The 25,881-nt window shown below is 45.0% G+C and overlaps 1 protein-coding gene across 1 annotated transcript; it reads right to left on the bottom strand.

Annotated features, from left to right (window-relative positions):
- Nucleotides 1-51: 51 nt before the first annotated feature.
- poc1bl (POC1 centriolar protein homolog B (Chlamydomonas), like) lies at nucleotides 52-13,296 on the bottom strand. The gene is made up of 11 exons (XM_079176396.1): nucleotides 13,175-13,296; nucleotides 10,274-10,710; nucleotides 8,329-8,498; nucleotides 7,138-7,327; nucleotides 6,827-7,012; nucleotides 6,208-6,325; nucleotides 4,465-4,641; nucleotides 3,736-3,867; nucleotides 3,176-3,286; nucleotides 1,829-1,981; nucleotides 52-1,704 (listed from the first exon to the last, which is right to left on the bottom strand). The coding sequence occupies exons 2-11, from the start codon at nucleotides 10,654-10,656 to the stop codon at nucleotides 1,573-1,575; spliced, it is 1,752 nt and encodes a 583-aa protein (XP_079032522.1). The 5' UTR covers nucleotides 10,657-10,710; nucleotides 13,175-13,296; the 3' UTR covers nucleotides 52-1,572.
- Between the last annotated feature and the right edge of the window lie 12,585 nt (nucleotides 13,297-25,881).

Genomic DNA, 25,881 nt, shown 5'->3' with positions numbered 1-25,881 from the left:
CCGTCGCATTACTGCGCTGAGATAGAAACAAAGAAAGCGACACAGTGCATCTGTGGTTAGTTTTTTGTTTTTTATTCTCTCAATCATCCCAACAGCTTTTATCATCATTTAAACATCCATCTCATTCCAGTCCCCCTCTTCTTCATATCAAATAATCATTATCGTCCCCATCCCTTTTGCATTATCAGTAGTTTTAAAAAGGTGCACTGTCCCACTTTGGTCCCTTAAAACAAACATTATTTACAAAGCTAACACCAAACAGGCGTCATCGTACATGTTCACCTCCTGTACCCACTGACTAGTATGAATATCTCGTTTTCGTGATTTCAAAAGCCAAACAGCGATAAGCAGTCCTCGGCAAATTCAGCTGCAATTCGACAAACATTTCCACAACAGTTACGATGCACCTCTCGGTCATTGAGTCCCAGCAGAAAAACCAACAGGAGTGTTTTATGGATGCTGCTTCAAGTACGGTTTACACACAGGAGTCTTAAAACAGTCCGGCACTGCCAAGTGGAGCGATTGAATTAAAAATAGCTCTCCCTTTTCAGGGTTTTTGTGTCTCAATCAAATCAAATGCATCAAGCCAGTGTTTTAGTTTTTAGCATTTAAACACATTTCTAAATACATTTGACATTCTCTGGCATATTTCGTCTCGGTAAAAAAAAAAAACTGGGTTTTTTTGACAACCTTTCAAGGCACAGTGACAGATGAGTTTAGAGGGTATTCTTGATTTTACACAACAGGGAAGAATAGATTAAAAGAAACATTCCTGTCAACCCACTAAGCCCTCTGGGGCAAATTGCACTTAGTACAAACGCTTAATGAATGCTTCAGGTCTTGTTCGGGCAGCATTCTACCATGAAACTGGCTCCACAGACACGAGACAGAATTGAGAAGCGGTCCAGTGTGACCGCAGCGCCCTCTTCCCCGTTTTCCCCTCACACGATGAAGCATGTCGGGAAGTAGCTGGTCTGTGGCTAAACGCTGCTGACCGTACATTCCTGGCACGTCTTCTCTGAGCAGCCCGCCTTTAAAACTGTTTTTTTTTTTTTTGACAACTTCACAAACATTATTTATTCAACAATAATAATTCATCTTAATTGCACATCAAGGTAACATTTTGATTTTTGCATGTCTTTTTTTCTAGAAAATGCTTCGGTCTCCTTGAAAAGGCACTTCTTCACGTGCTGGGACAGTCGAATCAGTTCAACTGCTTTCAGGTTGTCGCATTGAGAGACAATAAGGACACTTCAGATGTGCCCTTCACTCCATTTTGGTTGCAGAGGCACTTGGATGAAGTAACGTAAAAAAAAAATAAAAGTCACTAGTTCAGGCAGTCAAAATAAGCCTCGCCTTGCAATTCTCATTCATTCTGCCACGATCTGCACTTATTCGGTCACTCAAACGGGTACAAAAGCTCTGAATTGGGCGACTCGTTGGCTTAAAGTGACTGTTTCACCACCTTTCATTTGCTCAGCCATCCCCGCTGGAAGACATCCTCTGTAGTTAATTGCACTATGGTAAACGAAGGTCACTTGAGGTTCCCTGCTACTTCCTTACTTCCTCCTCCTACCACTCAAACTTCCACTGCTGGTTTTTGTCTCCTGGCGTGCACCGCCTCATCTGGGTGTCCGTGCGGCCCTCTGCTTTGCGGTAGGCTGTCACGCACATGTCGGAGTGAGGGTGGTAGATGGTCCCGTCCTGACAAGGTTTGAAGGGAGAACGTTTAGATCACAGGTCGGACAGTTTGTGTGTGTGTGTGTGTGTGAGGTTTAGTCTTGAGGAATACTACTTGTGCGTATGTGTGAAGAGTGTGAACCCCTACCGTTCTGAAGTCCCAGGTCATACTGGGAGGTTTGAGCTCTCCGTCACTGGGGCAGTGCCTCATACTGATGGAGGTCTGTCCCTCGGTCACTTCGGCACACAGCTCTGTCACCGAGTTGAAGCGGATCTCCTTTTGAGACGTGTATTCAAAGTACTGGAGCAGAAGAAAAGACCTGGTTTAGAAACAGCAGTGACTGAGAGTGAAGCTCCACCCTCCTTTCGAATTGTTTTGGTGCATACTCTCCTTCTACTTTAAAGGCTTTCTTAATACAAAAAAAGAGAGATTAAACAGCACAATAGTGCTCTCTGGCATGTGTTCTCCTACCAGGATTACAGGATGCTGTCCTGTTATGCTGCTGTGGGATCAAGTCCTCACTGAGCCACCATTGCATGGCGTGTCACGGTGTCCGTCGAGGCGTCTCGTCAGTAAAGACGGGCCCTTGGCCCTCTCAAATCAACCAGACGTGAACACAAACCCAACTCTCCCCATTTTCCGGTGTCAATTCAACATCCTGGCCCCTCGGGACAAAAGATGCAACACTGCCCGGGCTTCCCGTTAAACGGCGGGTCAAGTAATCAATCTCCCCCCCCCATCCTTCTCTTTACATCTTTCAGGTGCAACAGGGCCCATAATGGTCGTTCCTAATAAAAGACTCACTCAGGCCTCCACCCCCCCCACCCCCGTGTCTGGCTTCAAACTTATTTACTCAGGCTGTGCCATTGATTCTGCCGACGAGGCTCATGTGTCTCTTAAATGGAACGTGGTTCTTGTGTGGGCCGGGGAATGAGGAGCAGGAGGGAGGCGATGAAGGGCCTTCGAGGCTTTTGTTTCAGCGGGGGGAGCCATCCAAACATTGATTTTCAGTCACACGTGGTGCTTCTCTGTGACTGGGGACACCTGATGCGGCAGCGTCAGCGGGGTAATCAGAGGTATCGAGCAGATTCACGGAGAGGAGCCCTGCCTATTGTCGGACTCCTACATTAAATATACATTCTCACAGACAATCTGCTGGTTGCTAAACCATCCGTCACTGGAGTTGGCAGGCATTCGGTTTAAAAGTACCTTTGATTCAATTGCCCCAATATTAGGCGTCTATGTGGGTGCAATTCCACACTCTTTTTCCTTCATGAAATTCAAGTCATGGTGAACACACCGGCAGAGAGCAATTTTCCTTTTGTGAATCAACTGTGGCAGCTCGTGTTTTTTAAGGGTTAGAAGAGAGCGTTGACATTTCAAGTCACATCTCCCACCGGGCCAGGAGATTGTGACAAGAGAGAATAAACGTGCACGGGAGGGAGGGAGGGAGAAAGACGAAGTCAACCAAGTGCGAAATGCCTGGTTGCGTACCTGGTTGCCTCCCTGGCCGTGGCAGCCATACAGGGAGATGTGGGCACCTGTGGGATTGTGCTCCGGGGAGTTGTAGTCCAGACACTCCGTGTTTAGTCCTGAGCTTCGCACCTGGCAGGAGGAGAACAATACATTTGAGAAAATGCCGTAGTTTCAGGTTACGTCATAGGTGCGATTGGCGTCCGTACAAATGAGTCATAACAATACCATTCCAGATATTTGAGCAATGCCATGGTTACGTGGCACATGTGGCAACATGTCAAAGTGGTGGATCTATGAATGGACAATGAATAGACTCCACCAGGTGACTGGATTTTTATGGCTTTCAAAGCTCTTTGTCTGTGTGCAGCCTTCTCACTTTCAGCAGGATTTTCCCACGTCCTGACCCAACCTAACACCCAATTCAGACTCAAACGTAAATGGAACAAAGAAAGCAAGATACAACTGCAGTGACATTTCTTCTTGGCTTCCGTAACTAGGCTGATCTGCGATTGCTGTGAATGACGCTGCACCTCGATTGTAACAAGACAAATATTGGATCATTGACAGCAGACACTCACAGCCCCGTGCCAGCCCTCCCGGTCCTCAGGAACATGTAGTTCCGGGTAGATATTCTTCAGATACCAGTCAAAGCTGTTGCACTTCAGCCTCTCCCTCAGCAGCAGCCGCTCCGAGATATCCCCATAGGTCTCCTGGAAAGTGAGCACACAATGAATAAGTCATCTTTCACGAAGCGAGAGAGGATGCCAAAGGTTATTGAGAACACAGACAACGTCATTTCATCTCTACCCTTTGACCTGTATTTATTACCAAACACACTGTTCGTTTGTGGCACGTGCAGCGGTCACACCTTAAAAGCACATTTTTATATCCTGGAATATGTCGTCTACACCAGGACATCAAGTAGCTGATAGCTGTGTTTGCTGAGGTAGGGAACTCCTTAAGGCATCCAAAGTCCAGAGCATTCAAACAACCTTACACTTTTGCTGTTCTTGTGGGTAGAACTCTAAGTTTTTTTGTAGTTCTGGTGCATTTGTTGAAGTCGTGTTTACAAAAGTTACGGTTCAGATGCTTTTGTGTAAGCATTCACTTTCTGTGAGTAAACAATCGCAAAAAAAAAAAAAAAAAACCTGCCTTTAACAAGACAGAGCTCAGCGCCACGACAATCTGTGTGTCCAAATATGACCCAGAGAGTATTTTTAGGTCAGCTTCTTGCATTCCTCACAACAGCATCACAGCTGGACAGACTGTTTAGAAACGTGGTTCCTTCTAATTCCTAACTGTCCTACCCGTTTGGCTGGGGGATTCCGGTTGTAGAAGTGTTGTTTATAGGAGTCCATCCACACCTCCGCAGCTCGTACGGTATTCTGGAGGAAGTTGGGCCGTGCATAAGGGGCCTTTTTGGGGAACACATGGCCCACATGAGAGCAGGGGTGAATCTCCAGGCTGCCCTCGCACTGCCACACCTTGGGGGGGGGGGGGGGGGGGGGGGGGGGTAAACACATGGCATGCAATTAAACCAGAGCAGCTTTATCAAACTCTTTCTGTTCAGTTTATATTTATATACCGTAGAATAATGGATATAGATACCAGCATATATTGTACGCATTGTTCATTTTTCCACAGGTGCTCTTGCAATAAAGTACACACAGAGAATCAGCAGTTACACAGATCATTAACCAAGTAGTTTATTGTCTAATGTAACACCATGTGTGATATGAACTGACAACTAGTGAACTTCGGCACTTAGATTTACCGCTGGTGCTTATCACTTTGTCTGTCATTCAAGTTTGAATTACCAGGCAGAACATTTGTAAACAGGAATTAGGACATTTTTGACGTGAGTCATTTGCAGTAGATCTGCTTTATGGGTGTTGAACATTGTGACTGATGCAACGCTAGAAATCCTTTCTGAATGGCAAACAAAGCTTCTTACCTTCAGCCCCACCCCGTGTTCTTGAGTCGGGAGGCTGCTTTTTAAAACCAGCTTGGATTTATGCTATAAATTTGCATTGTATAATTGCCTGATCTTCCACGGCGGAAAAACAAAAAGGAAAAACAAACACCTTTAAAAGAATGAAAGGTTGTTAACACAGTGTTTCTTACTACTTGCAGCTATGAGCTATGTTCCAATCAACCAAAGCTAAATCATTACCATATATCCACAGCCAAACAGCCATTACACATGACAGTCCCTTCCATCTTAATTCACCGAGCATTTTACCCCGCACCATATGTATTTTTTTTAGCACTCAGGGTTGAAAACCAATTCACTGAACATAAATTATTTATGGCAAAAAGTCCCAGCGAGAGGAAGTTTTATTTCCACATGCATAACACATCACTCAGGGGAACGGCCCATTCGTCTTCACACTGAAACCACATACACACTATAAATCATGCACACACACACACACACACACACACACACACACACACACACACACACACACACACACACACACACACACACACACACACACACACACACACACACACACACACACACACACACACAAACACACACCATTTGCATTGCCTTCCTTTGACTCCTGCTACAAACTGTCACACACACACACACACACACACACACACACACACACACACACACACACCTGGAAATCTGGGCCAATTTGATTGACGCAAACAAGTGAAAAGCGACACCAATGTCACAACAAGGTATCAGCCGATATCAGGGTGCAGTTTCAGATGGCTGACTGTGATCCGACACTGACATGCGTCTCTCTCACTCCAACTACCCACCGACTGTCAGCTGTTAGATGGATGACTGGAAGGATCAGGGGCATTACCCTATTAAAAAAATTTAAAAAAAAGTGATTCTGAAAACGCCAATCAACCTCATTGATGACTCTTTCTGCTCTTTGTCACAGTAACAAACACGCTGAGTCAAAGGATGCTCTGTCTGTCTGTGAGAAAGCCAGATTAGTCACTTTTTTTCCCCCCACACATGCCGGTCTCATGTTGCTAAGTGGCATCGCAGTCGTGGTGACTCTGTGGAGAACTGAACTCACCCTGAAGGAGAGCTCCAGGTTTTCTCCTCCCCACACTTCCATGCCCATGTCATATGTGCCCAGGTGCTCAAAGTAGGCCTTGCTCACAGCAAACAAACCACCCGCCATTGTCGGAGACCTGGTAAGAAACAGAGAAAGATAAGGTGACGGCATAATGGTCCTTCCACAGAAAATAGTAATTTAGCCCTTTTTTGTTTTTAAATCCCTAGCTTATTTCGTTACTCAACTGTCTAATACACGTGAACAACCTTCTTTGTTAAAATAAGCCTTTAACTACACCTGAGCTAATGATCCGCCTGTCCACACAGAGTGAAGTTTCCTCATCGTGCATCACAGTGTGTGACCATAGGCACAACAGACCAGATGACAGACGACCTTACACAGAAGTCAATGCAGCCTTTCCTCCAAACAACACTGTGTGTGAAGTTGCTATTTAAAAAGTAGCGGCTGCTACGAAGGCAGGGCGAATAAAAATGTAAGTGTAGAAGGAAATGTAGAAAGTAAGTAATTCGGTAAGATAACGCCTACAGTGACAAACTAGCAGTGAATGGTGTATAACAAGCTAATCTTATAAAGTGATCTCAGTGAGATTAGAGCTTGTGAAGTATCGTGCCGTCACCTGATGGGGTCGATGCGAGACTTGCGCCTCTTGCGTTCCACTTCGGGCACTGCGTGCCACTGAAAGGTGAGCCTCCAGTCGAAACCTCCGATCATCGGCTCGTCTGTTTGCATTAAAAACTCAAAGGTGTTCCAGTCGATGGTGTCGATCACGGGGCACACAATGGTACTGGCATTCTCGCCGATCCTAACCGCACAACGCATGGCCAATAACATGCAGGAAACAGGGAGGAAATATATACGCATCTCTGGTTTAGTGTTTGGTTTTGATTTCCAGAAAGCTCTTACTCATCTCATTTTTGTTGAACCCACCTTTCCAGCAGAGGCTCAATCCAACCGGGGACACACTCACAGTGGCAATCCAGAAACGTCAGCACGTCCCCGGTAGCGTAGGTGGCCCCAATGAGACGGGCCCGGACCAGACCCTCCCTCTTGTTGGTGCGGATGAGCCGCACGCGGTCCAGATTACTGATGTAGTCAGCTAGTTGGGATTTCAGGTAGCCTATTTTTATTGATAACAAACACACACATAATCAGAATTTGTAACATTAAAGTTATAATAGTTAAATCTGTCTCCAGTAGGTGTTCTGGTTGGTCTAGCATGGTCGGGGCAGTCAGAGGAGAGGAAATAATGTCACGGCAGCTCAGCGCACACTGAAGCAATCATTATGGTGTAATGTCTCCGAGCTGGGACTTTATACCGGTTCCATTAAGACAGACGGACGGACAGAAAGCTACTCCTGTATCCAGTTTCTGAGACCAAGTAGCATCATTCAAAGAGTTTTCTAATTTGAGACAGTGAGACGCAGTTGAAAGCTCACAAAAGCTAGTAAGTAGACCTTTGAGTTGAACCGATTTTAGACCATAGAAAGAATATTGCTACGTTCAAGACTCAAGAATGTTATGCAATACTCGTTTTGCCTTCCTGTCTTTTAATTTAAAAGAAAATGGCCTGGATATAACAGCCTGCAATTACACACACACACACACACACACACACACACACACACTAGGAATGAAACAAGCAGAAGCTAGAGCATGGAAACAGAGAGACCTGGAATGACACAATTAGTTTGTAAAGAATTTTGTTATCTTCAAAGAATTAGCAGAAGAACAAAGTAAACCACTTCCAGTAAGCGATGAAGTAAGGCTACACCTTATTTCATCATTAACAGGAATGTGTCCAGACTAGTTCTGTAGTTTTGTAGTAGCTTTATGAATAGATCCAGAGTAATTATCTATTCACTGCTCTGTAGATAGCCTCCTTATTCTATATATAGCAGAGTCCTGCTTGACTCATTCTCGTGTACGCTGTCATTGTGAAGAAAGCGCGACTGAGGTTTGGTTTTTCCGCTTCACTTAACGAGCGCTCCTCTTTGTTTCTGAGCTTCAAAAGGAGTTTTTTTTTCTTTTTCTGCCAGTTTTATTTTTACAGACAAGAAAAAAAAAAGAGAAAAAAAGAAAGAAAGTAGTTTGTTGATTTATCAGTGCAGAGTGTCGGACCTCGGTCGCTGTCGTCATCAATGAGGATGATCTCTTTCAACAGGACGGCGGGCGTGGCCTCCAGCACGCTGTGCACCGTCCTCAGCAGGGTGGACCAGGCCTCGTTGTAGAAGGCGATGATCACGGAGGTTGTGGGTAAACGGCGGTAGTCAAACTTCTTATTTCGGCATCTGAGGTATGTTTGGGTGTGTGGGTGGGGTGGGGGGGGGAGAAGAGACAGAGTTGACTCAAGCAACAGTACACGTGTACAGTACGAATTTATGTATTTTTTTTTAAAAAAGGGCAGCATCCCAAAGGGAACTCATACACAGGCAAGTATTGTAGCGGCAATCCAGATGGCAGTCATTAAAACAATAAAGAGGCTCAGAAATACGGACGGGGGTGGGGGGGGGGGGTATATCACACCAGCGAGCAACATACCACAGCAGTGCTCTGGGGGAGACCACGGAAAGTTGAGCAAACAAGAGACGAAAAGAGATGAACGGAGAGAAGAGTGAGAAACTGTCAACTAAGAACTCGAGGGAATGGGCACTAAAGGAGACACGAGGGAGAGGAAAGACACGAGAAAGAGTTATCTTTGTTATTATGCACAATAACACCGAGAGGGCGGTCACCACACCGTCACAGGCCGAACCCACAACCACGACTCTGTTGGAAGCGGGCAGGGATTAGATCAGAACAAATGTGTCCGGGCATTAGTCGCGACCAATCAAATGAGCGAGAGTTTCGTGCCACAAAACCTCAAAGGGGGGGACTGATGTAATTATGGAGTAGGTGCAGTGCTGCAGCTGGCGGGGCATACACACCGCACCTAAAATAAATGAGACAAGCGTTACACGTGTGCTTCCGTTGCTGCTAGGCATGAAGCCAAACAGAAACGGCAGCACTTCTGGGACAGCTTGACGGATTCACCATCCGTTAACTGAATGGAGGCGATCCACAAATCTCACTTTATGCATAACAGCCCATAATGACAGACTGGCAGTTGTACGCTGATCAATCACACCTCAGCTCCATGTGTATGGTTACTGCACAGCACTTCTTCCCCGCTAACTCACTCCTTTACTGCGCCTTTCTTTCAGATTGTGCACTTGTCAAAACTGTCACTCTGCCAGCGGAAACACCCGTCATGCCTCAAGCTCAGTGACTTTTTAAAATCTCCACAGAATGCCGCGACAGAATGTGAAGAGGAGCGACAAAATGACATCTCTCGTTTGAACGGTGTCTTTGCATAAGCGCCGCGTTTTGACTTTTAACCGTCCTCGCAGTTTCCTCAGCACCCGGGAAGAAGATCAAAGCATCTTCTCGGACGACCTTTTGGATATGCAGGCGTCTCGCCGGTGAGAATGTTTTTTTTATTCCCGTTCTCACCGGGGCAAGATTCACTTCTCCGTGTCTGTAGTTTTAATTCCAATTTAGAAGATTTAGCATGACACTAATGGGGTGAAATGCATCCTTTGATGGTATCAAAAAGGACTGCTAAAGAGACTGTGAGCTTAACTGGGACACTCCAATTCCATGACTTTTACATACATGATGGTTGCCTCCACATCTGGGTTTCATTAGGACGGGGAGCCAGTACGGCAGAAGGAGAAGCTATTAATAAAAGACGTCGTGCTTCGTGTGTCATCACAGAGGCTGAGTTGAGAATAGCTGCGGACAACAATTGAGGATGGAAAAATCCATTCAGGCAGGCAGGGAGCTATTTACACCAGCTTCAATAAGCCCCGCGATGCATCCCGAGAGCTTTCATCCTTGTTTCTAACTGTCAGTGGAAAACTGATCCCAGTAAAGAGCTCAACTTAATCTCTATTGCGTAATATATCCCTGACACAGTTGTAGCATAGTTATCAGCTCCATGCAGCTTTCAAGGACATATATGGTAGAATATCAAAGAAAAAAACAAGCAATAAAGGAAGAATTAGCGCCTTTTTGCTCTACTCACTCAGCCATCCTGTGGTCCTGGATGTGCCGATGGAGGGAAATCTTGTCACTGACATAGATATTGATCGCATAGCGCTCCACGCTGTCCTGCTCCTGTTTCGTTTCCTCGGGGCCGAGGTTGAGGCGTGTGGCCCGACCCATCTCCCCCGGTGCATTGTGGTCCGGTGGCGGCTTAACGTAGAGGGCCCTCGCCAGCTGCCCCTGCGCCCCGGACTCCTCCAAGGAGAGCTGCCTCGCCACGACATCGCGGTCCTTCCCTTCCTCCCCAGAGGAGGGAGAGAGGAACGAGGAGCGCTCTAACAGAAGGTAGCCCAGCCACAGCACCCAGAGCAGGAAGCCAGCCTTGGCCAGCAAGCCGAGTTTTCGAGAGCAACGGCCCCTCATGACGGAAAGCCCGGGGGGGGGGGGGACCGTGACCGGCTGAGCTTCAGGGGCGCTCTGGAGAACAGAAAGAGTCAAAAACACAGTCATTAGGATTTTTAAGAGGGAAGGTAAAGTGTAGGTGCTGTGAGAAAAATCTTTCCAAGTTACGGCCACTGACAGGAGGAGATTTACAAGATTGAACTCTGTAATCAAAGCTCTTGCCATTAGCATGGGGTTTAATCAGGAGACAGACCCATCCACAAGTGAAGTTACTCACCTAAACTCTTACGCACTAGTAAAATAAGTGCTTGCCTCTGAATTTGCAAGTGTCCCCCCCCCCCCCCCCCCCGAGGACACCGCTCCAGTAGAGCAGGCCAGTAGTAATCAACACCGACGCCATAAATATAATTGCATGCTCGGGGCCGCATTAGGATGCTCATCAAATACAAATTGCAAAAGATTGAAGAGGCTAAATTGTGCCTTAGCATACATTAGTGCGCTGAATAAATTGAGGAATGCGACGCGCTCCGATGAGAGATGCGTTAACCTGATGAACTTCATTACAGCGGTGCCGTGTTTTTACCCAAAACTGTGCTGCTGCACATTTTTTTTTTTAAAAGGTCACGTGAGGTTTCCAATCAGCCGATTCATACGTGTTCATCGGCACCAATAGCAGGAAAACCGTAACTTCATCACTTCAACCATCACTTTCAGGTACAGCTGGGATATCTGCACGTGGATGGCTCCCTGTTAGGCTGAATTACAGGATTAGTTTGGGTTTGTATAGGTACAACAAAGGCTTCAGTTTAGACGTGTGTGTGTGTGTGTGTGTGTGACAGATCAGCTTAGCCATGATTTCAAACAGGGTCGGGGTAAAAACACACCAGTTAGCCATGTCGACGCTCAACTGAATGTAATCACATAATTGTGTTGCATTAATATTAGATCAGGGTGTCATTTACAGCAGTGCCGGCTAGTGCCAGACGGGCTTAGCAGCAATACCGACACACACACACACACACACACACACACACACTGTGCTTTCTCTTCCTCACACCAGAGCACAATGATTTCCTAGAGAAAACACCAAAAATAAAAGGTGCGCTGTGTGAAAGTCTATAGATCTGTGGTACCGAATCAGAGGAAACCACCACGAGTCCTTCAAGGCGGCAGCACAGCCCCTTTCACTCCAGCCTGGGCCCTGGCCAGAGGCCTCAGGAGTCCTCCTGAGTTTACAAAATGGAGACGCCGGAGGACAAAAACCTCCTTTTATTGGCGATCCATCACACCTTCCACTCTCTCTGAATCCGATAGCCTTACTGGGCAGCCGTTTTTTGGAGGGACAGAGGCCTACGATGCAGCTTAAATCCTGCTCCACTTCTTTTGGGCTAAGAGGGAATGAAACAAACAGTGGGCAAGGGATAAGATTTGCATTTGGCCTCGCAAGCTGCAATCTGTGACGCGTGTTTCCGCCTGTCACGCTAAGAGGACTTTAAAAAGAGAGAGTAATGGAAAAAGGATGGGTCAGCTGTGGTACAGTTACACAGAGGAAACAAACCAGGCTTGAGTCTCTTGAGGGTTAACTATGTGACACATGAGGGAGACTCCAGGGCTCATCCGCTGCATCTGGAATGAACATCATGCGTGTACGATGCATTGTCTAATTTCCATGAAGGGGGAAGGACAAATATCCAGCGGAACAGGTCACAATACAGCTGAAAAGAAAAGATCCACTCCCTCAAAACCCGTTTGTAAAGGAGCCGTGAGAGAGGATCACTGACTCCTCTCAACGACACAAACATCTCTTGGCTGCTTACATTATATCTGTATACAACACCGACAGCAGCGTGTTTTAAAGGAGCCAAGCTGTGATGAGGGATGAAGGGTTTGTTATTTCTTATCCTTAGAAATGGACACACTTCCAAATGAATCCAAACAGACTTGAGCTGTGCTGTGTCAACGGAGAGCTTTGACAAGTTCTCTTCTCTTCTCTGTACTTGAGCAGATGGGATGACCAAAAAAAACTTGAAAGCAAAAGTAAAACTAGTGTAGTGAATGAAATGTCAGCCTGTGGGTCTCTAGTGATATTTCCGGGTTCATGTGGGGGGGTAAAGAAGAGTTTTCACATGTGTGAGGAGGAAAAGAAGAGCTTCAAGAGACAAGTCACGAGAATGGCTGCAGTCAAAACGACTGTAGGTCAGCAACAGGTCTGACACGTTGAAGATAACAAGTTGTCTTATTGCTCTCAATCAATGTCGCATTAGCCGAGTCATGACTAGAATAATCACACATCATTAGCTAACGCTAAATAATCGTTAATTGTTGTTTTTTAACGTCAGTATTTACTTCATTGTCAAAACCACAGCACCGACTAAGTGTGTGACTTCACTGGTAGGCAAGCGAGGAAGTCCAGTTATTGACAGCGCTAACAAACTAACAATAGTTTCAACACAGCGTACGCGACAGTGACCGGTACAAAAGCACCATTTATCTCGAGAAAGTACGAGGTTTAACGACAGCTTGTTGGAGTTTACGTTACCTTCAACACTAGTTACATGTCTCGGAGGTTGCTATGGCCGCTGTCCCGTGTTCGTCAGGCTGACTGCGGTCTTCTTGCAGTCAAACCTCTGGCTTGCAGATGTCAGCATACCCACATCCTCCTCTTCTCCACGTTGTTGGGCTTCGAACCGGTTTCGAAGCAGCACACGAAAACAATACATGTTCCGGTAAGACCTTTCAGAACAAAAGCACGAAGGGGGCTGGCTTATTAAACGTGTGATGGACACTACACGGTACAACAGCACCAACAGTACAAATGTATACAACCTTACAAGGATGTATAAAGAGTGAGGGCATAGTGTTTCGTTTACAGTAGTTTACCTCTTCCTCTTACTGTTTCCTCAAACTAACTTCCACATACAAAAAAGAAAAAACTTTATTTTTTCATACTTCCGGTATTGGTAGCGTCATCTCCAATTAGCTTCACGCAGCACATTGCTAACCACTGTTAGCTGTCACCAGTCTCTGCTGTGATTTGCCTCTGGTTACGTGTATTTGCTTAATTGCTACTCATTTTTATTGAACTATTCAATCGGTAAACTACGAAACAAAAGCAGGTGTTCGTGGTAACGTTACCCAGTGTATGGTGTAATTTAACCTGAAAACTTCCAGACGTTAGTTTTTGATAAGTTGTAGTAGCGTAAAGTAAACAAAAGCTGCAACAATCATTCAGAAATATTAAGGATAACTTTGTGTGTGTGTGTATGTGTGTGTGTGTGTGTGTGTGTGTGTGTGTGTGTGTGTGTGTGTGAGTGTGTGCGTGTGTGTGGGTGTGTGCGCGCGCCTCATGGTGCCCATAGCTCACCTCAGTAGTTGAAGTTCCTCCTTTAATTGATCAGTTTATATAATCTCTAAAAACATCTGTAATTTACTAAATTATATTGCTATAAACTGCGACATCTGTAGCATATTAATGAATTGATCGACCCTTAGTCAGTATGTAAAGGATGACACTGTTTCTACATCATAGACACAGTTTGATTGTCAACATACTGACACAATATAACGTAACACATGTGCAGTAAACACATTTTAAATATGTGTTTATTTATTTTTGCCACATGTGCTCACATTGCAAAACATTAGGCACAACCCTAAATGTATTTTTTTACAGAACATAAATACATTTAACATGGGATCAAAGGCTTTTTGACATTTCTTTTCTTAGACTTGGATTTGGATGAGGCACGTTTGGATGAGTTTCAGAGTTTTCCGCTTTCAGAATATATTATTTAGGGAGAGCGGTTCAATCGTGTAGCTTTACATGAGGTCGGGATGGATTTGACAAAATTGAAGAGTCACAAAGTGTCTTAAATCCCGTCGTGATGTTCACAAGAACGTTGAAAGGATCTATTGGTTCACCGCATGAATGGACAATGTGCTACACGCTCCTACACAAACAGACCTTCCCTCTGTGTGTTTGCCTTCATGAGTTTGTTTTCCCATAGTCTCCATGTCACGCTCACACCAGAGCACTCTTATAGTTGTGTGCAGTGCACTGGTGCAGCCTGTTGTCAGGCAGACACCTGCGCCTCTTGGCAACTTGCCAATGTGCTTCATCCCTCCCTCTCTTTTCCTTCTCCTTCTCTCCTCCTTTCCTTCTCCCCGGTTGAAACAAATTGACACCTCTCTCTCTCTCTCTCTCTCTCTCTCTCTCTCTCTCTCTCTCTCTCTCTCTCTCTCTCTCTCTCTCTCTCTCTCTGTGAGACTGATGTGACCCCATCCGGAACTAAAAAATGGGTCCCATTTCCGTGATAGGGATCTGGAGCTTTCACAGCTACAAGGGGGGCTCTTGTACAGGTCTTGCATTTCAACCTTTACCCCCATTAATTAAAACTGTTAATGAGTCGATGCAACTTGCCCTGTTTGCTCTTCATTAAAAACCCTATTTAATCAATTTAGAATCTAGCATTGGTTTACTCTCTCCATTGTGAGGGAACAGAAGATTTCTGCATTAAACAGCTTTAGGGCTATAAAGTTGAACCACTTTGGCAACAAAAACTTTGTTCCACTGAGTTGCTCTAAATAAACAAGGGCGAAGTAGGTTTTATTGACAACCAGAGAAATTCCAGTGTTTTTGACCCTAATGTCGAGGATCTTGATTTGTTTTTGGTCAGTGGCCAACCAAGACTATTACTGTCCCTTATGATAATCCACAGTTGGACTCAGTGCAGCAGAGCTTATGATTGAGATCTCTCTCGTTTGATGGATCTAAAGAACATGAGTCAAGCGGATTGGAAGAACCACATCAGTCAGTATTTGACCTGGTGCCATAAGCAGATAGATCAGATGTAAGACAGTTCAAGTGAAGAGCGCCATCTAGTGCCTGCATGGAATACATCCTATTAAATAACACCTCACACAGCATTGGAGTCGTGACTTACCACGATCAGATCCAAGCTGGTTGCAGAAGTGAACAAGCACAAAGGGGGTGGTGCCCTAAAATCGTCAGTTAAATCCCTCTGGAGCCAATTTGGACTGAAACTGACCAGCAAAATTGCCCCCGCTCCCTGTGCCGTACTCTGTCTCCCTTCCCACTCTGCTGCAATATAAGAAAACAAATGAAATACTTAAGTTAAGCGAAACATCTGCCCCTATCTTAGACAATAACGGTGTTGTCTGCTGTACAGATTGTCAATCCCCTGAGGTAATTTTGTGATTTGTGGTATCGAGCGATGTAACTAACAGAGACTTAAATTGATGCAAGGAGTGTGTGTGTCTTCTCGACATCTCTATTCTATTACAACTCTATTCACATCTGAACTGACTTATGGGCCAATGATTTCATCAGCTGGTTGTCCTTTGTGCTTGATGTTCATTTACTCTGTTCGTGCAATAAATCATAGCGAATAGAGGTCACATTGGGAGTCCAGGCTCTTTTAATTTAATGGAGATGGATTCCGGCCCATACTCTCCCTTAGCTTATTAGCTCCCGATAGAGCAGAAGACACACTGACCTCCATCCATAAGGCCTGAATATGGTTATTAATTAGTGATTCTGATAGTGGAGGTTAGGCCTCTTTTACGACCGTGGTGACGATATGAGGGAACGGCCGGTTGTTCCATAGACCAGTCAGATCTCACTCGTTGAACTACGTGTCCCTAAACTGACGGGTGTGCATTATGCTCACAGTGCTGGTTAATATTTTACATTTTATCCCTCAGAGAGGTCGACAAGTCTGCAGTCTGTTTTGGAAGTGGGTGTATACATGAGTGGTTTAGATTGTGACAGTAAAAATGTTCTGGATAAACAAAGAAAAAAAAAGCACATTTTCGGTCTTTATGGCCAAAAGGGCACGATAGATAAAAAAAATAACCATCCATTCTGCTATCTGACACTTTTCACCTTTGGAAGGAGAGTCGTGCAAAGCATTTGCTGCGTGTCGAATGGTCACAGATAAGACGATTGGCACGCCCCTTTTGATTCTGTGCCAGAGACAGCTGCTGTGTGTTTGTTTGTGTGTGTTCCTAACTTTCTAGACTAAAGACTAGTTCATTGGTGGCGGCTTGTCCACTTGGAGGCAAAAGCTTAAGAAAAAGATGATATTTGGATCATTGGTTGAGATTAGGCTTCGGCGAGTAGTGGTTAGGGTTAGGGTAAGCTCCAGGAAATGAATGTAAGCCAATATAATGTCCAACAATATACACACACACACTTGTATGTGTGTGTTATGAGTGACATTTCAATCAATCTGAGCTTGTGGTGCTTTTTGGAGCACAGCTTTGCAATTTGTTGTATTTACAGAAATTGGCTAAAGAATAAATGTTGCTTAAAACCATTAAAAAATGTGGTTTTAACGCACAACTGCGATCAGATACTGATTTCAATTTAGCAAAACTGTAATTGGAGAGAAATACTTGACATTGGCCGCCCACTTCAAACCACTCAGAAATGCCCACACAAAACAACACAGACAGAAATCTCTTAATTAAAATAACCAAAACCTTTCTTACTTTGGCGAAACATTTTGTACTCATGTCGGATCTTGTCGCTCATAGCAGGAAGCAGATTGACAAAGTACGTTTTCCTAAAGCTCCGTGAATACAGATATGGATCATTTTCAAAGAGGCGGTGTTATATTATTATAATATAAACACTTCATCAAACTAAAGACATTTGAAGCAACCGAATCACTAGTCACTACTGCAAGCACTGCTACAACGCTGAGTCATGCTGAGATGTGCAAGTTAGCAGCCGACAATTTTAGATGTCAAATAACTTTTATTCAGTTTCAACTATAGCTATTAATGTTCTTCGTATAGTTGTCATAGTGATTTGGCCTTTCTGTCGGGCTATTACTTGTCTAATGACATTAGAATGCAGTTTGACAGATGTTCTGTCGCAGCTAATTAGCACCTCAGCTTTGTTAGCAGCAGTGGTCATGCTGGCTCTCTTTCACACTGTCATGATGACTGTGCTCTTACAAGTCAATGAGAAGCCAAAAGGTCTGTTGCAAAAAAAAGACCTCCTAATGTAATATATCAGGGTGGATTATCCTCAAAGCAGTGAAAAAACACACTAGAGACGTTTTTTCCCCTCTTCTAATGGATGATGCTGGGCTCTCTGCTTTAACATTTAAAGGTTTTTAAGGCTTAGCTGCAATCTCCCTGCATGCTAATTGCGTGTGGAGAAGAGTCAGATCCTTGTGGGTTGTTCTATCAAGTGGTGAGTGTGTGTGTGTGTGTGTGTGTGTGTGTGTGTGCTTGTCTTTTTGTTGTAGCGTCTATGTTGGACGACCATCACCAAGGTTGCAGGACAAAGCGCCGTCCACTTGCTCATGCAGCTGAGGTAGACCCGGAGCCGAACGCATCATCGGCATTATAGAGCGAGGGGAGGAGGAAGACGAGAGGGGAGAGGAGCAGGAAAAGGGGTGAGGGAGAGGAGGGAGGAGAAGGTTTTGGGGGGTTGGGGGGGGGGGGGGGGGGTTGTCTATGTGCCAGTCAGCTCACTCAGCAGTCAGTCCTCGCCAAACAGGGGGCCCAATGGGAGTGTCTGAAAGACACACACACACACACACACATCCACCTCCTCACTTTTTTCCAATCTCTCATCCAGCGCTAGACTCCCCGGGCCTGTCCCTCCGTCGTCCGGGCAACGCATCACATTCAGTCCAGTGAGCGTCGAACTTGTTTGTTTCACTCTTGGTTCACAATTGGAGGGGATGGAGGGGGGGGGGGGGGGGGGGGGGGGGGGGGGGGGGGGCAAGAAAGAGAAGCAAAGCAAAGAGAGAGAAGGAGGTGCACAGAAAAGGATGAGAGAAAACGAAGGAGAGGAGGGTGGCATGCAAACGAAGCTGCTTCTCCAGAACCGGCAGAAAGTTCTAAGCGCCGGGCAGGACGCCAGGTCAGCCCCTTTGAAACGGGTTCTGTTCAGAAATGAGCACAACTCTCAAATAGCTATAATTGGCTCCTTCTTAACTGAGTGTGACAGCTGCGGATGGTTTGTTCCAGGGAGGGGGTTTGTGATGTAAAGCATATTTTTCTCTCTCCCTCTTTTTCATTTGGGACACCATTTTGGTAGCAAACACCCAAAGGATTGGAGGAGTGAGCCTCATTTGTAGGGAAACAGTATAATATTTGTAATTAGAAGCGAGACAGATAATCATCATGGGGAATTATCGCACAGCTGCCGAAGATAAAAGTGCATGTTTCGACTTTCAATCGCGATGGTATTTGCCTTTGCTTAGCCTTCAAAGGAACGCCGGCATCAGGCAAATAAGAAACTGATCATCTGTATTTCACAGTTCAAAATATTTAGATCATTGGTTTAGCTGTGAAATGCAGCATGAGGGAAGTTGTTTTTTTCGGAGGTGGTTGGTGAAACGAATGGAAAGCGTCTGCAAGGTCAAACCAATCAGCTGTTAAGTGCAGTGGAAGAGAGATTTTCAATCACTGGGTAAACACAGTTACAATTCCCTCCATCCCATCTATGAGCACAAGCGTAAACACACACACACACACACACACATGCACACTTAGGTAAACAGAAACACAACCCACATCAGACACTATCAATCCAGCTGTATGAATCACAGCAATGCGGCACGGGGACCCGCAGATGGGGCCCCTGACGAGCTTGAGGGCCCCCTTCTCTCCCTCTGTTTGCTCCTGATAACGCTGCTGGAATTGTTCCTTAGCCACCCTTCACATTAATCAAAAGCACCGGGACAATGCACTCGTTGAGCACTGGTCCCCACACTGGTGCTTTCATGGCCACCGGACTCGTAAAAAAAACATCTTCACCCCACCAGCAGCAAATAATGTGTCATCGGCGGCTGCTTGAAGTCCTGCTTCCAAATGAGCGACTGGTGACCGCCAGCGCATGACTGAGGACTTTTAATATCCTCCTTTCTGCCGCGGCTTGTTGTCTGCCATCTCACTGCGTATGCTTTATTTCCATCACGATGGGTTCAGATCATTTATTTTTCTGCAAGGTTGGATTACTGGGAGGCGGATATCTTTTTATGTGGCTGTTGATAAACTAAAAAGTGTTGATAATGGAATGGAAAATTGTGTCTTGACAGTAAATTAAAAGAAAACCCTTACTTTCACCCGCCGGATCTTTTTGGGACCTGAGCACATTAAATTCACATTTCACTGATGTATTACAGTCGTTATCACTTTTATTGGTAAAGCAGAATCTGTTGAAAACACATTATCCCAGGCAGCCAGGTAATGCAGCCATTCATCACTTTTGTCTTCTTAACCCGTTTTAAAGCTCTGGTCCTTTAAGGAACTCCTTCATAATTGTCTTCTCATCATTTCTGAGTGAATCTGACAGGGTACGCATTCCTCGTCCCCATCTGGTGTGATTTCCCTCATTGAATCTACATCGCAGCCCCTTTTTTTTTTTTACAAGAAATCAAGGATTAGTGTATGTACGTTGCAAGAATGCTTGATGGCAATCCGCCCTGCGGGGGACCCCTTTACCCTTTAAAGTTTTTTGTTGGCATTCAGAATGAATGAATAAAACATAATGACAGTGTGCCGGTGGATGCTGTGAGCTGAAAGTGAACACCTGTCACTGTCAGCAGTCTGCAGCTTCCTGCCATGGGCTGGCTGATTCGCAGAAGGTCACCTTGTGTCTGCGTAGGACCCAAGAAAGGGTACTGGCAGCGGATAACTCAGCACTGGACTGTACTCCCACTGAGGACAGAGAGGGGGACACTTATCATGACTGACCCCTATCTGCTGTCAACTGGAGATTCATTTCTCATCTTTTGAAGCTGGTATCCCTCTGTCCTCTGTTTCTCCTCCTCTGTCCCTGCGTCTCCCTCCCTCTGCCGCTATCATATTTGCTACCTGTTTTTCATACTTCATCTCTAACTCTTTTTAGTAGTCAGACTTTATTTCTCCTTTGCTTTATTCTTTTGCCAATTTCTCTGGAACACGCACACACGTCCCTTGTTTTGCGCTACCATTTATTCTCCCTGCCTGTCCCTGAAAGATAACTTTCCATTTGTCTGTTTTTATATTACGTTTTTATATTACGTTGAGCTCTTTTGTCTCTCCCACTCACTTGTAGAAAGATTGAAAACCTTTCTTTGTCTGTCTCTTTATCTGTCCGTCTGCCTCGCTCTATCTTTACACACCCACTCTCCACCCACCGTGCACACCATGAGCCCTTGAGCTGAACAGTGGTACTCGTGGGAGTTGACAAGGAGAGAGACTGGTGGTCGCCCAATACGACACTGGAGATGAGAAATGTTCCCCTGATCCAGTTTCTTCCCATCGGCGGATGCCAGTCAGCTGTGAATATGAGATCCAAAAGACAAGCTTAGATTTGTATTTACTTTGATTAAATTGCTTCAGCTTGGGAGATGAATTTCAAGTCGATTTATTTTCTCTGCAAAGAGACATCCCCTCCAAAAAGCGCCGTGATTTTTAATCTGTTCCCCCATAACAAAAGGGAGCGTAGAATCTATTACACCTCAGGTGTCAACACAGTGATGAAATATGGGATTTCATTAAAATCACAAGCAGATTCCCCCGAAACTACAGGCCATCAGCCCGGTGAGGCTTAGCATATGTTGACATTTGTATTATCAGAGTCACACTTCAGCAGCTCACCATGCTTCCAGAGGCGTCGCGAAATGTCTGACTGCCTGTTCCTGAGACGCGGCTCGGTGGGTTTTACTGGGAATCTGTGATCCCAATCTCTCCATCAACTCAATGAACCTTTCAAGGGCATCACTCAGTGCAAGGACCCGCGCACACATGCAGACACATGCACACACAACCACACAGGGGCGCAGCCTGTGCAAATATTTAATGAGAAATTACATTCAATTTGTAGAAACCATATCCTTATTACACTGGTGGATGAAAGTGGATCATATAAGGATGCGTGTCAGTTAGCATTTGTTAACTCCCCTCCAACACAGCAATGCAGTTTGTGTTTGGCATATGTTCTAATAATATCCGTGACGGTTCATCTTGGCATATTAATGCACCCGAAAATTGGGGATGAGTTGCTTTCTTTCAAGCTCTCTAAGTCATCTCGTAGGGGCTTTGAAAGTTCACTTCAAAGTGTGCCGACTGCTTTTAAAGCTGACAAACGCTGGCATTGAACCTCAAACCTGCCTGCGTACTGTGGTGTTTGTATTTCTCACTGAAGTAACTATCTCTTTACATTATGATTTGATATTGTCTGTCTGTGCACACATTATTATAATGCTGGTTTATGTGCTGACGCTGCAATGGGTGAACATGTCTCTTATTCGTTCTTCCTGTCAGAGCATGCATTGACATTGTGTTTGCTCTGCTGCAGGTAAACAGACTCACATTGGAGAAAACTACATGAACACGGGGGGAAAAAAACAAAACAGAAAAGGTGGGTAGTGGGAATAACCTGTCCGCGTACTAACTACTGTAACACCACACCACTGGTACATTTATAGATGTTTTGAATGTTGTTCTCTGGGTATCTGCAACCTCGGTGACCTCCACAGACAGATTATTCAAAACTTTTTGTGCCGTATACACCTGGGCTAAAGTTATTGTTTCCATTGACTGATGTGACACTGTCACTCACCCTGTCTGAGAGTCTGTGAAAAGTGGCAGCTGTCACTGAAGTGCAGCCTTGCCCAGTTTTAATAAATCATCCCGTCAGTCGATTCCCCACTCTCTCCCTCTCGATCCCCAGCCTCTCAAGCTTCGTCCCTTTCACTTCTTATCGAGGCCCGCTGCCTTTCCCTCCTCGTCAGTTTATCTCTGTTCTCTTTCCCTCCCTTTACTTTCCCCTTTCTGCTTGTCTGTCTTTATCTCTCCCAGCTGCCAATCTCTTCGTCCCTCACCTACCATCTCCAATTCCCCCGCTTCAATACTTAGCTTACTCTTTGCTCTCTCTCTCTCTCTCTCTCTCTCTCTCTCCTTTCCGGTCTCTCTTTAGAAGCTCTTATCATTGCTAAGTTGTTCAGAGCCACTTCCTCTGTCATCTCCTCTGGGAGTGGTGGTACATTGAGCTTGTTCTAAAAGCTCAGGGTCTTTGGATGAAATTAGGTGCTGTGGGTTCCTCACTTTTGCAAAGTGATTACAGAGGGATGGTATAATTAATGGACGTCTCTCATGCACTCTCTCCTCTTTTTCTCTCCTCTTATTGTCATTATGCTCCCAGTCTCTTCACCTTTGGCCATTCACCCAATCGATATTATACACATTATAAGTGTGTGTATATATATATATATATATATATATATATATATATATATAATGTACTGCATATGTCAGTGTGAATGGATATGCTGCCACTGGAATGACTGCGGAATTGAATAGGCTGCCATATACTCCATCTCGTAAATTATGTATATTGGCAATCCTTCATCACAGTGAGCAAGCCTGACTTTACGAGGCGTGGTGTCCACTCTTTGTCTTTGACTACATATAATATGCTGTGGTTGATTACGAGCATGCACCTGCACTTCAGCATGAATGACTGCACGTGAATAACAGTTGATTAACACGGATGTGTGATATAAGTATAACTTTTTCTCACTTCAACTCTCCCTCTCTAATCTTATTTTCTCTTATTCAGAGCATAACACTGCCTATATATCACCCCAAATCATTGTCAAACAAACAGCAGTCTTTTTAACCTGATTGCTGACATTCAGCCCAGGGGAGCCTGCCATGTCGTGAGCTGCACACATATCCAATCTAACACAAAGTGATGAGACACCTGTAACACGAGGTCTTCGCTCTTGGCGCATTCCCACCCCCGACCCTGCCTTCAGTCTCTGTCTTCATCTACCCCGCTGTGAACTAAATAAATTCCTTGACTTGACATTGCTGCTGTAGCATCGCCATTCGAACTAGCCCATGGTTGGGGGTTAAAACTGCAGTAGCAAGGGGGATAGCTCTCTCTCTCTCTCTCTCTCTCTCTCTCCCCTGCTCAATATATAACTGCTGATTGCAGACACAAAGAGCACTGATGTGGAAAAATATGCAGCGCTGCAAATCCTTGTAAAAACCCAGCAATCTGTGAGAACTCAAGCTGATATGTCCTGCTCACCTCTCTGTGTGTGTTCCTGCCTAGAATTCGATGAGAAGATTGATACCACTCTCTTTTATAAGGTAGCAGAAGCTACTGTAGTGCCAGCAGGTTAGCTTAGCTTAGCTTAGCATAAAGATGAAAGAAAACAGCTAGCCTGGCTCTTTCCAAATCTAACAAAATCTGCCTACAAGCACCTCTAAAGCTCACTTATTAACACATTATATTTTCTTTGTAAAATCTGAGAATATATAACACTCTTGTGTGTGTATGGCTAAAGCCTAAAACTAGTACCATCATCCAATTAGCTGAGCAAATCACTCCTATTTAACTTATACATATCCTTGACCTAAGCAATTCTTAGTCAACAAACACTCAAATGTTGGCGATAATCGATTAATTGATTTAATCGACAGATCTATAAAACTTTCTCCACAACAAATCAAACAAAAGCACCACTTTACATATTATATTTACCAGTTATGTGCTCATAGGTTAATTAACAATAAGTCATTCAGCATGAAAAAAGCATAAAGAACGACAAATCAACTGAAGCGATTTCTTAGTCGACTAAGACCAAAATGACCGATTAGCACAGACATGAGAGTGGTATCAATTGTCTTTTTTAACTTGAGTCAAGAAACCGAACAAGTATATTTCAAAGAATGTCAAACCATTCCTTTAATTTAGTCTTCAAACCAAAAGGAGACCACCGAGATCCTTTTCAAAGGATTCAAAATGCCAACTGCAAACACCCAAACCAAGTGGAAGAGGAAACTTTAATCTGAAAAGAAGTTACCCTGAAGTGGTTGTGGTTAATCTTGCAGAGGCCACAGAAAGATGTACACCGATCACAAAATGCCATTTCAGAGTTATAATGGTAAATAAATAATATTGCTTCTGAGACATCTGCACCAACACGGGGTAAACAGTCCGCCAATATCAGCTCACACCGCATTCAGCACACAGCCTCCTTTCAATCCCTCTGGTAAACAATCTTGTTTGGGGAGATTGAAAACAGCAAGCACCCGCACCCGGATTTAAATTCCAATCAAGAGACACCCCTGTCAGAAAATGGCTTCATTTTCTCCACTACACACACACACTCAATTATTACACATGCTAAAAAAAAAATCACACCTGATGTACACAAACAGAAAATTCTACTATCCCCCTCCCCCCCCGGCCACGCCTGAATTGCGGTCACAAAGGCATTGTGCGGCATCTCAGTCCTCTTCCCGGCCTCCTCTACTTCCCTCATCTCTCCCCTTGTTATTGAGATGAGAACAAAGACAAAGGCTATCTCGTGTCACGCTCCACCCTCTTCATCTATGCTGTCCGTTTGGAACCTGAGGGGAGATGTGGAAGCATTTAAAAAGAGGCTCCAGACAGCCCACGCATGCCTCCACTGCACCTGCCTGCTTTGCCCAGAGGCACATCCCTGTTGACCTTGTCAGGAGCTATTACTTCACCAGGATGTTTGCTTCCTGGGAAAGTTGGAAGACAAGGCTCATTAAAAACCCATATGGCTCGCCTTGTAGTTTCAAAAGAATAATAATCCTCAATGGTGGTAACTCCGCTTGGCCTCAGTGCAAATGTCACCGGAGAGTTGTTCTTGCAGCTGCAGCTATACGCTTGATAAGACATGACCTGAAACACGTATTGACTCTCAACTGGAAACACTGAGCACACCCCATTGTAGTCCAAAACCAATAATCCTTGAATCCCACTGCCTTTACAAATAGAACAGGAGTAATGTTTTTCTCTGAAGTGCTTTATTGACTTTAAACTGTGAGAAGGGACAATATTTCAACCTTGAAATCTACACTTAGAATGATTAACGGCACAAGCTATCTGTAAAGTGAGGCGCAGGGTCTGCAGGCCCGCGGTTGTCGGGATCCATCTGTTCTGGGAGCTCCGCCCATCAGCGTTGGGCAGATAGAGCTGCAGAGAGGCAGACAGGCTGCTCCACTGGCTGCAACACAAGACACGAGCGGAGAGGGGAAGCAGGACCCATGTCCTGTGTTACAGCCCCTGGCCCAGCCAACAGGTCACCTTCAGCTCGGGCCTGGCGTCAGCTGATCCACTGTGAAGAGGAAGACAGGGGGGGGGACAAAGAGGAAGGAAATGAGGGGGGGAGGGGAGGGGGCAGAAAGAGAGATAAAGTCAATTGCAATAGATTCCTGTTTGAGAGACAG

Source organism: Pholis gunnellus (genome assembly GCF_910591455.1).
Source record: "Pholis gunnellus genome assembly, chromosome: 16".
In the NCBI taxonomy this organism is placed as follows: Eukaryota; Metazoa; Chordata; class Actinopteri; order Perciformes; family Pholidae; genus Pholis; species Pholis gunnellus.
Note: the sequence above shows the minus strand (reverse complement) of the source record. Positions and strands in the feature narration are given on the sequence as shown.

Excerpts from the sequence above, each read along its gene's own strand:
- poc1bl (XM_079176396.1), bottom strand. The coding sequence starts at position 10,656 with ATGAGGGGCCGTTGCTCTCGAAAACTCGGCTTGCTGGCCAAGGCTGGC. Across the intron at positions 8,499-10,273 it reads CAGGACCACAGGATGGCTGA|ATGCCGAAATAAGAAGTTTG; the intron begins GTGAGTAGAGCA and ends AACATACCTCAG. Across the intron at positions 7,013-7,137 it reads ATTGAGCCTCTGCTGGAAAG|GATCGGCGAGAATGCCAGTA; the intron begins GTGGGTTCAACA and ends TTGTGCGGTTAG.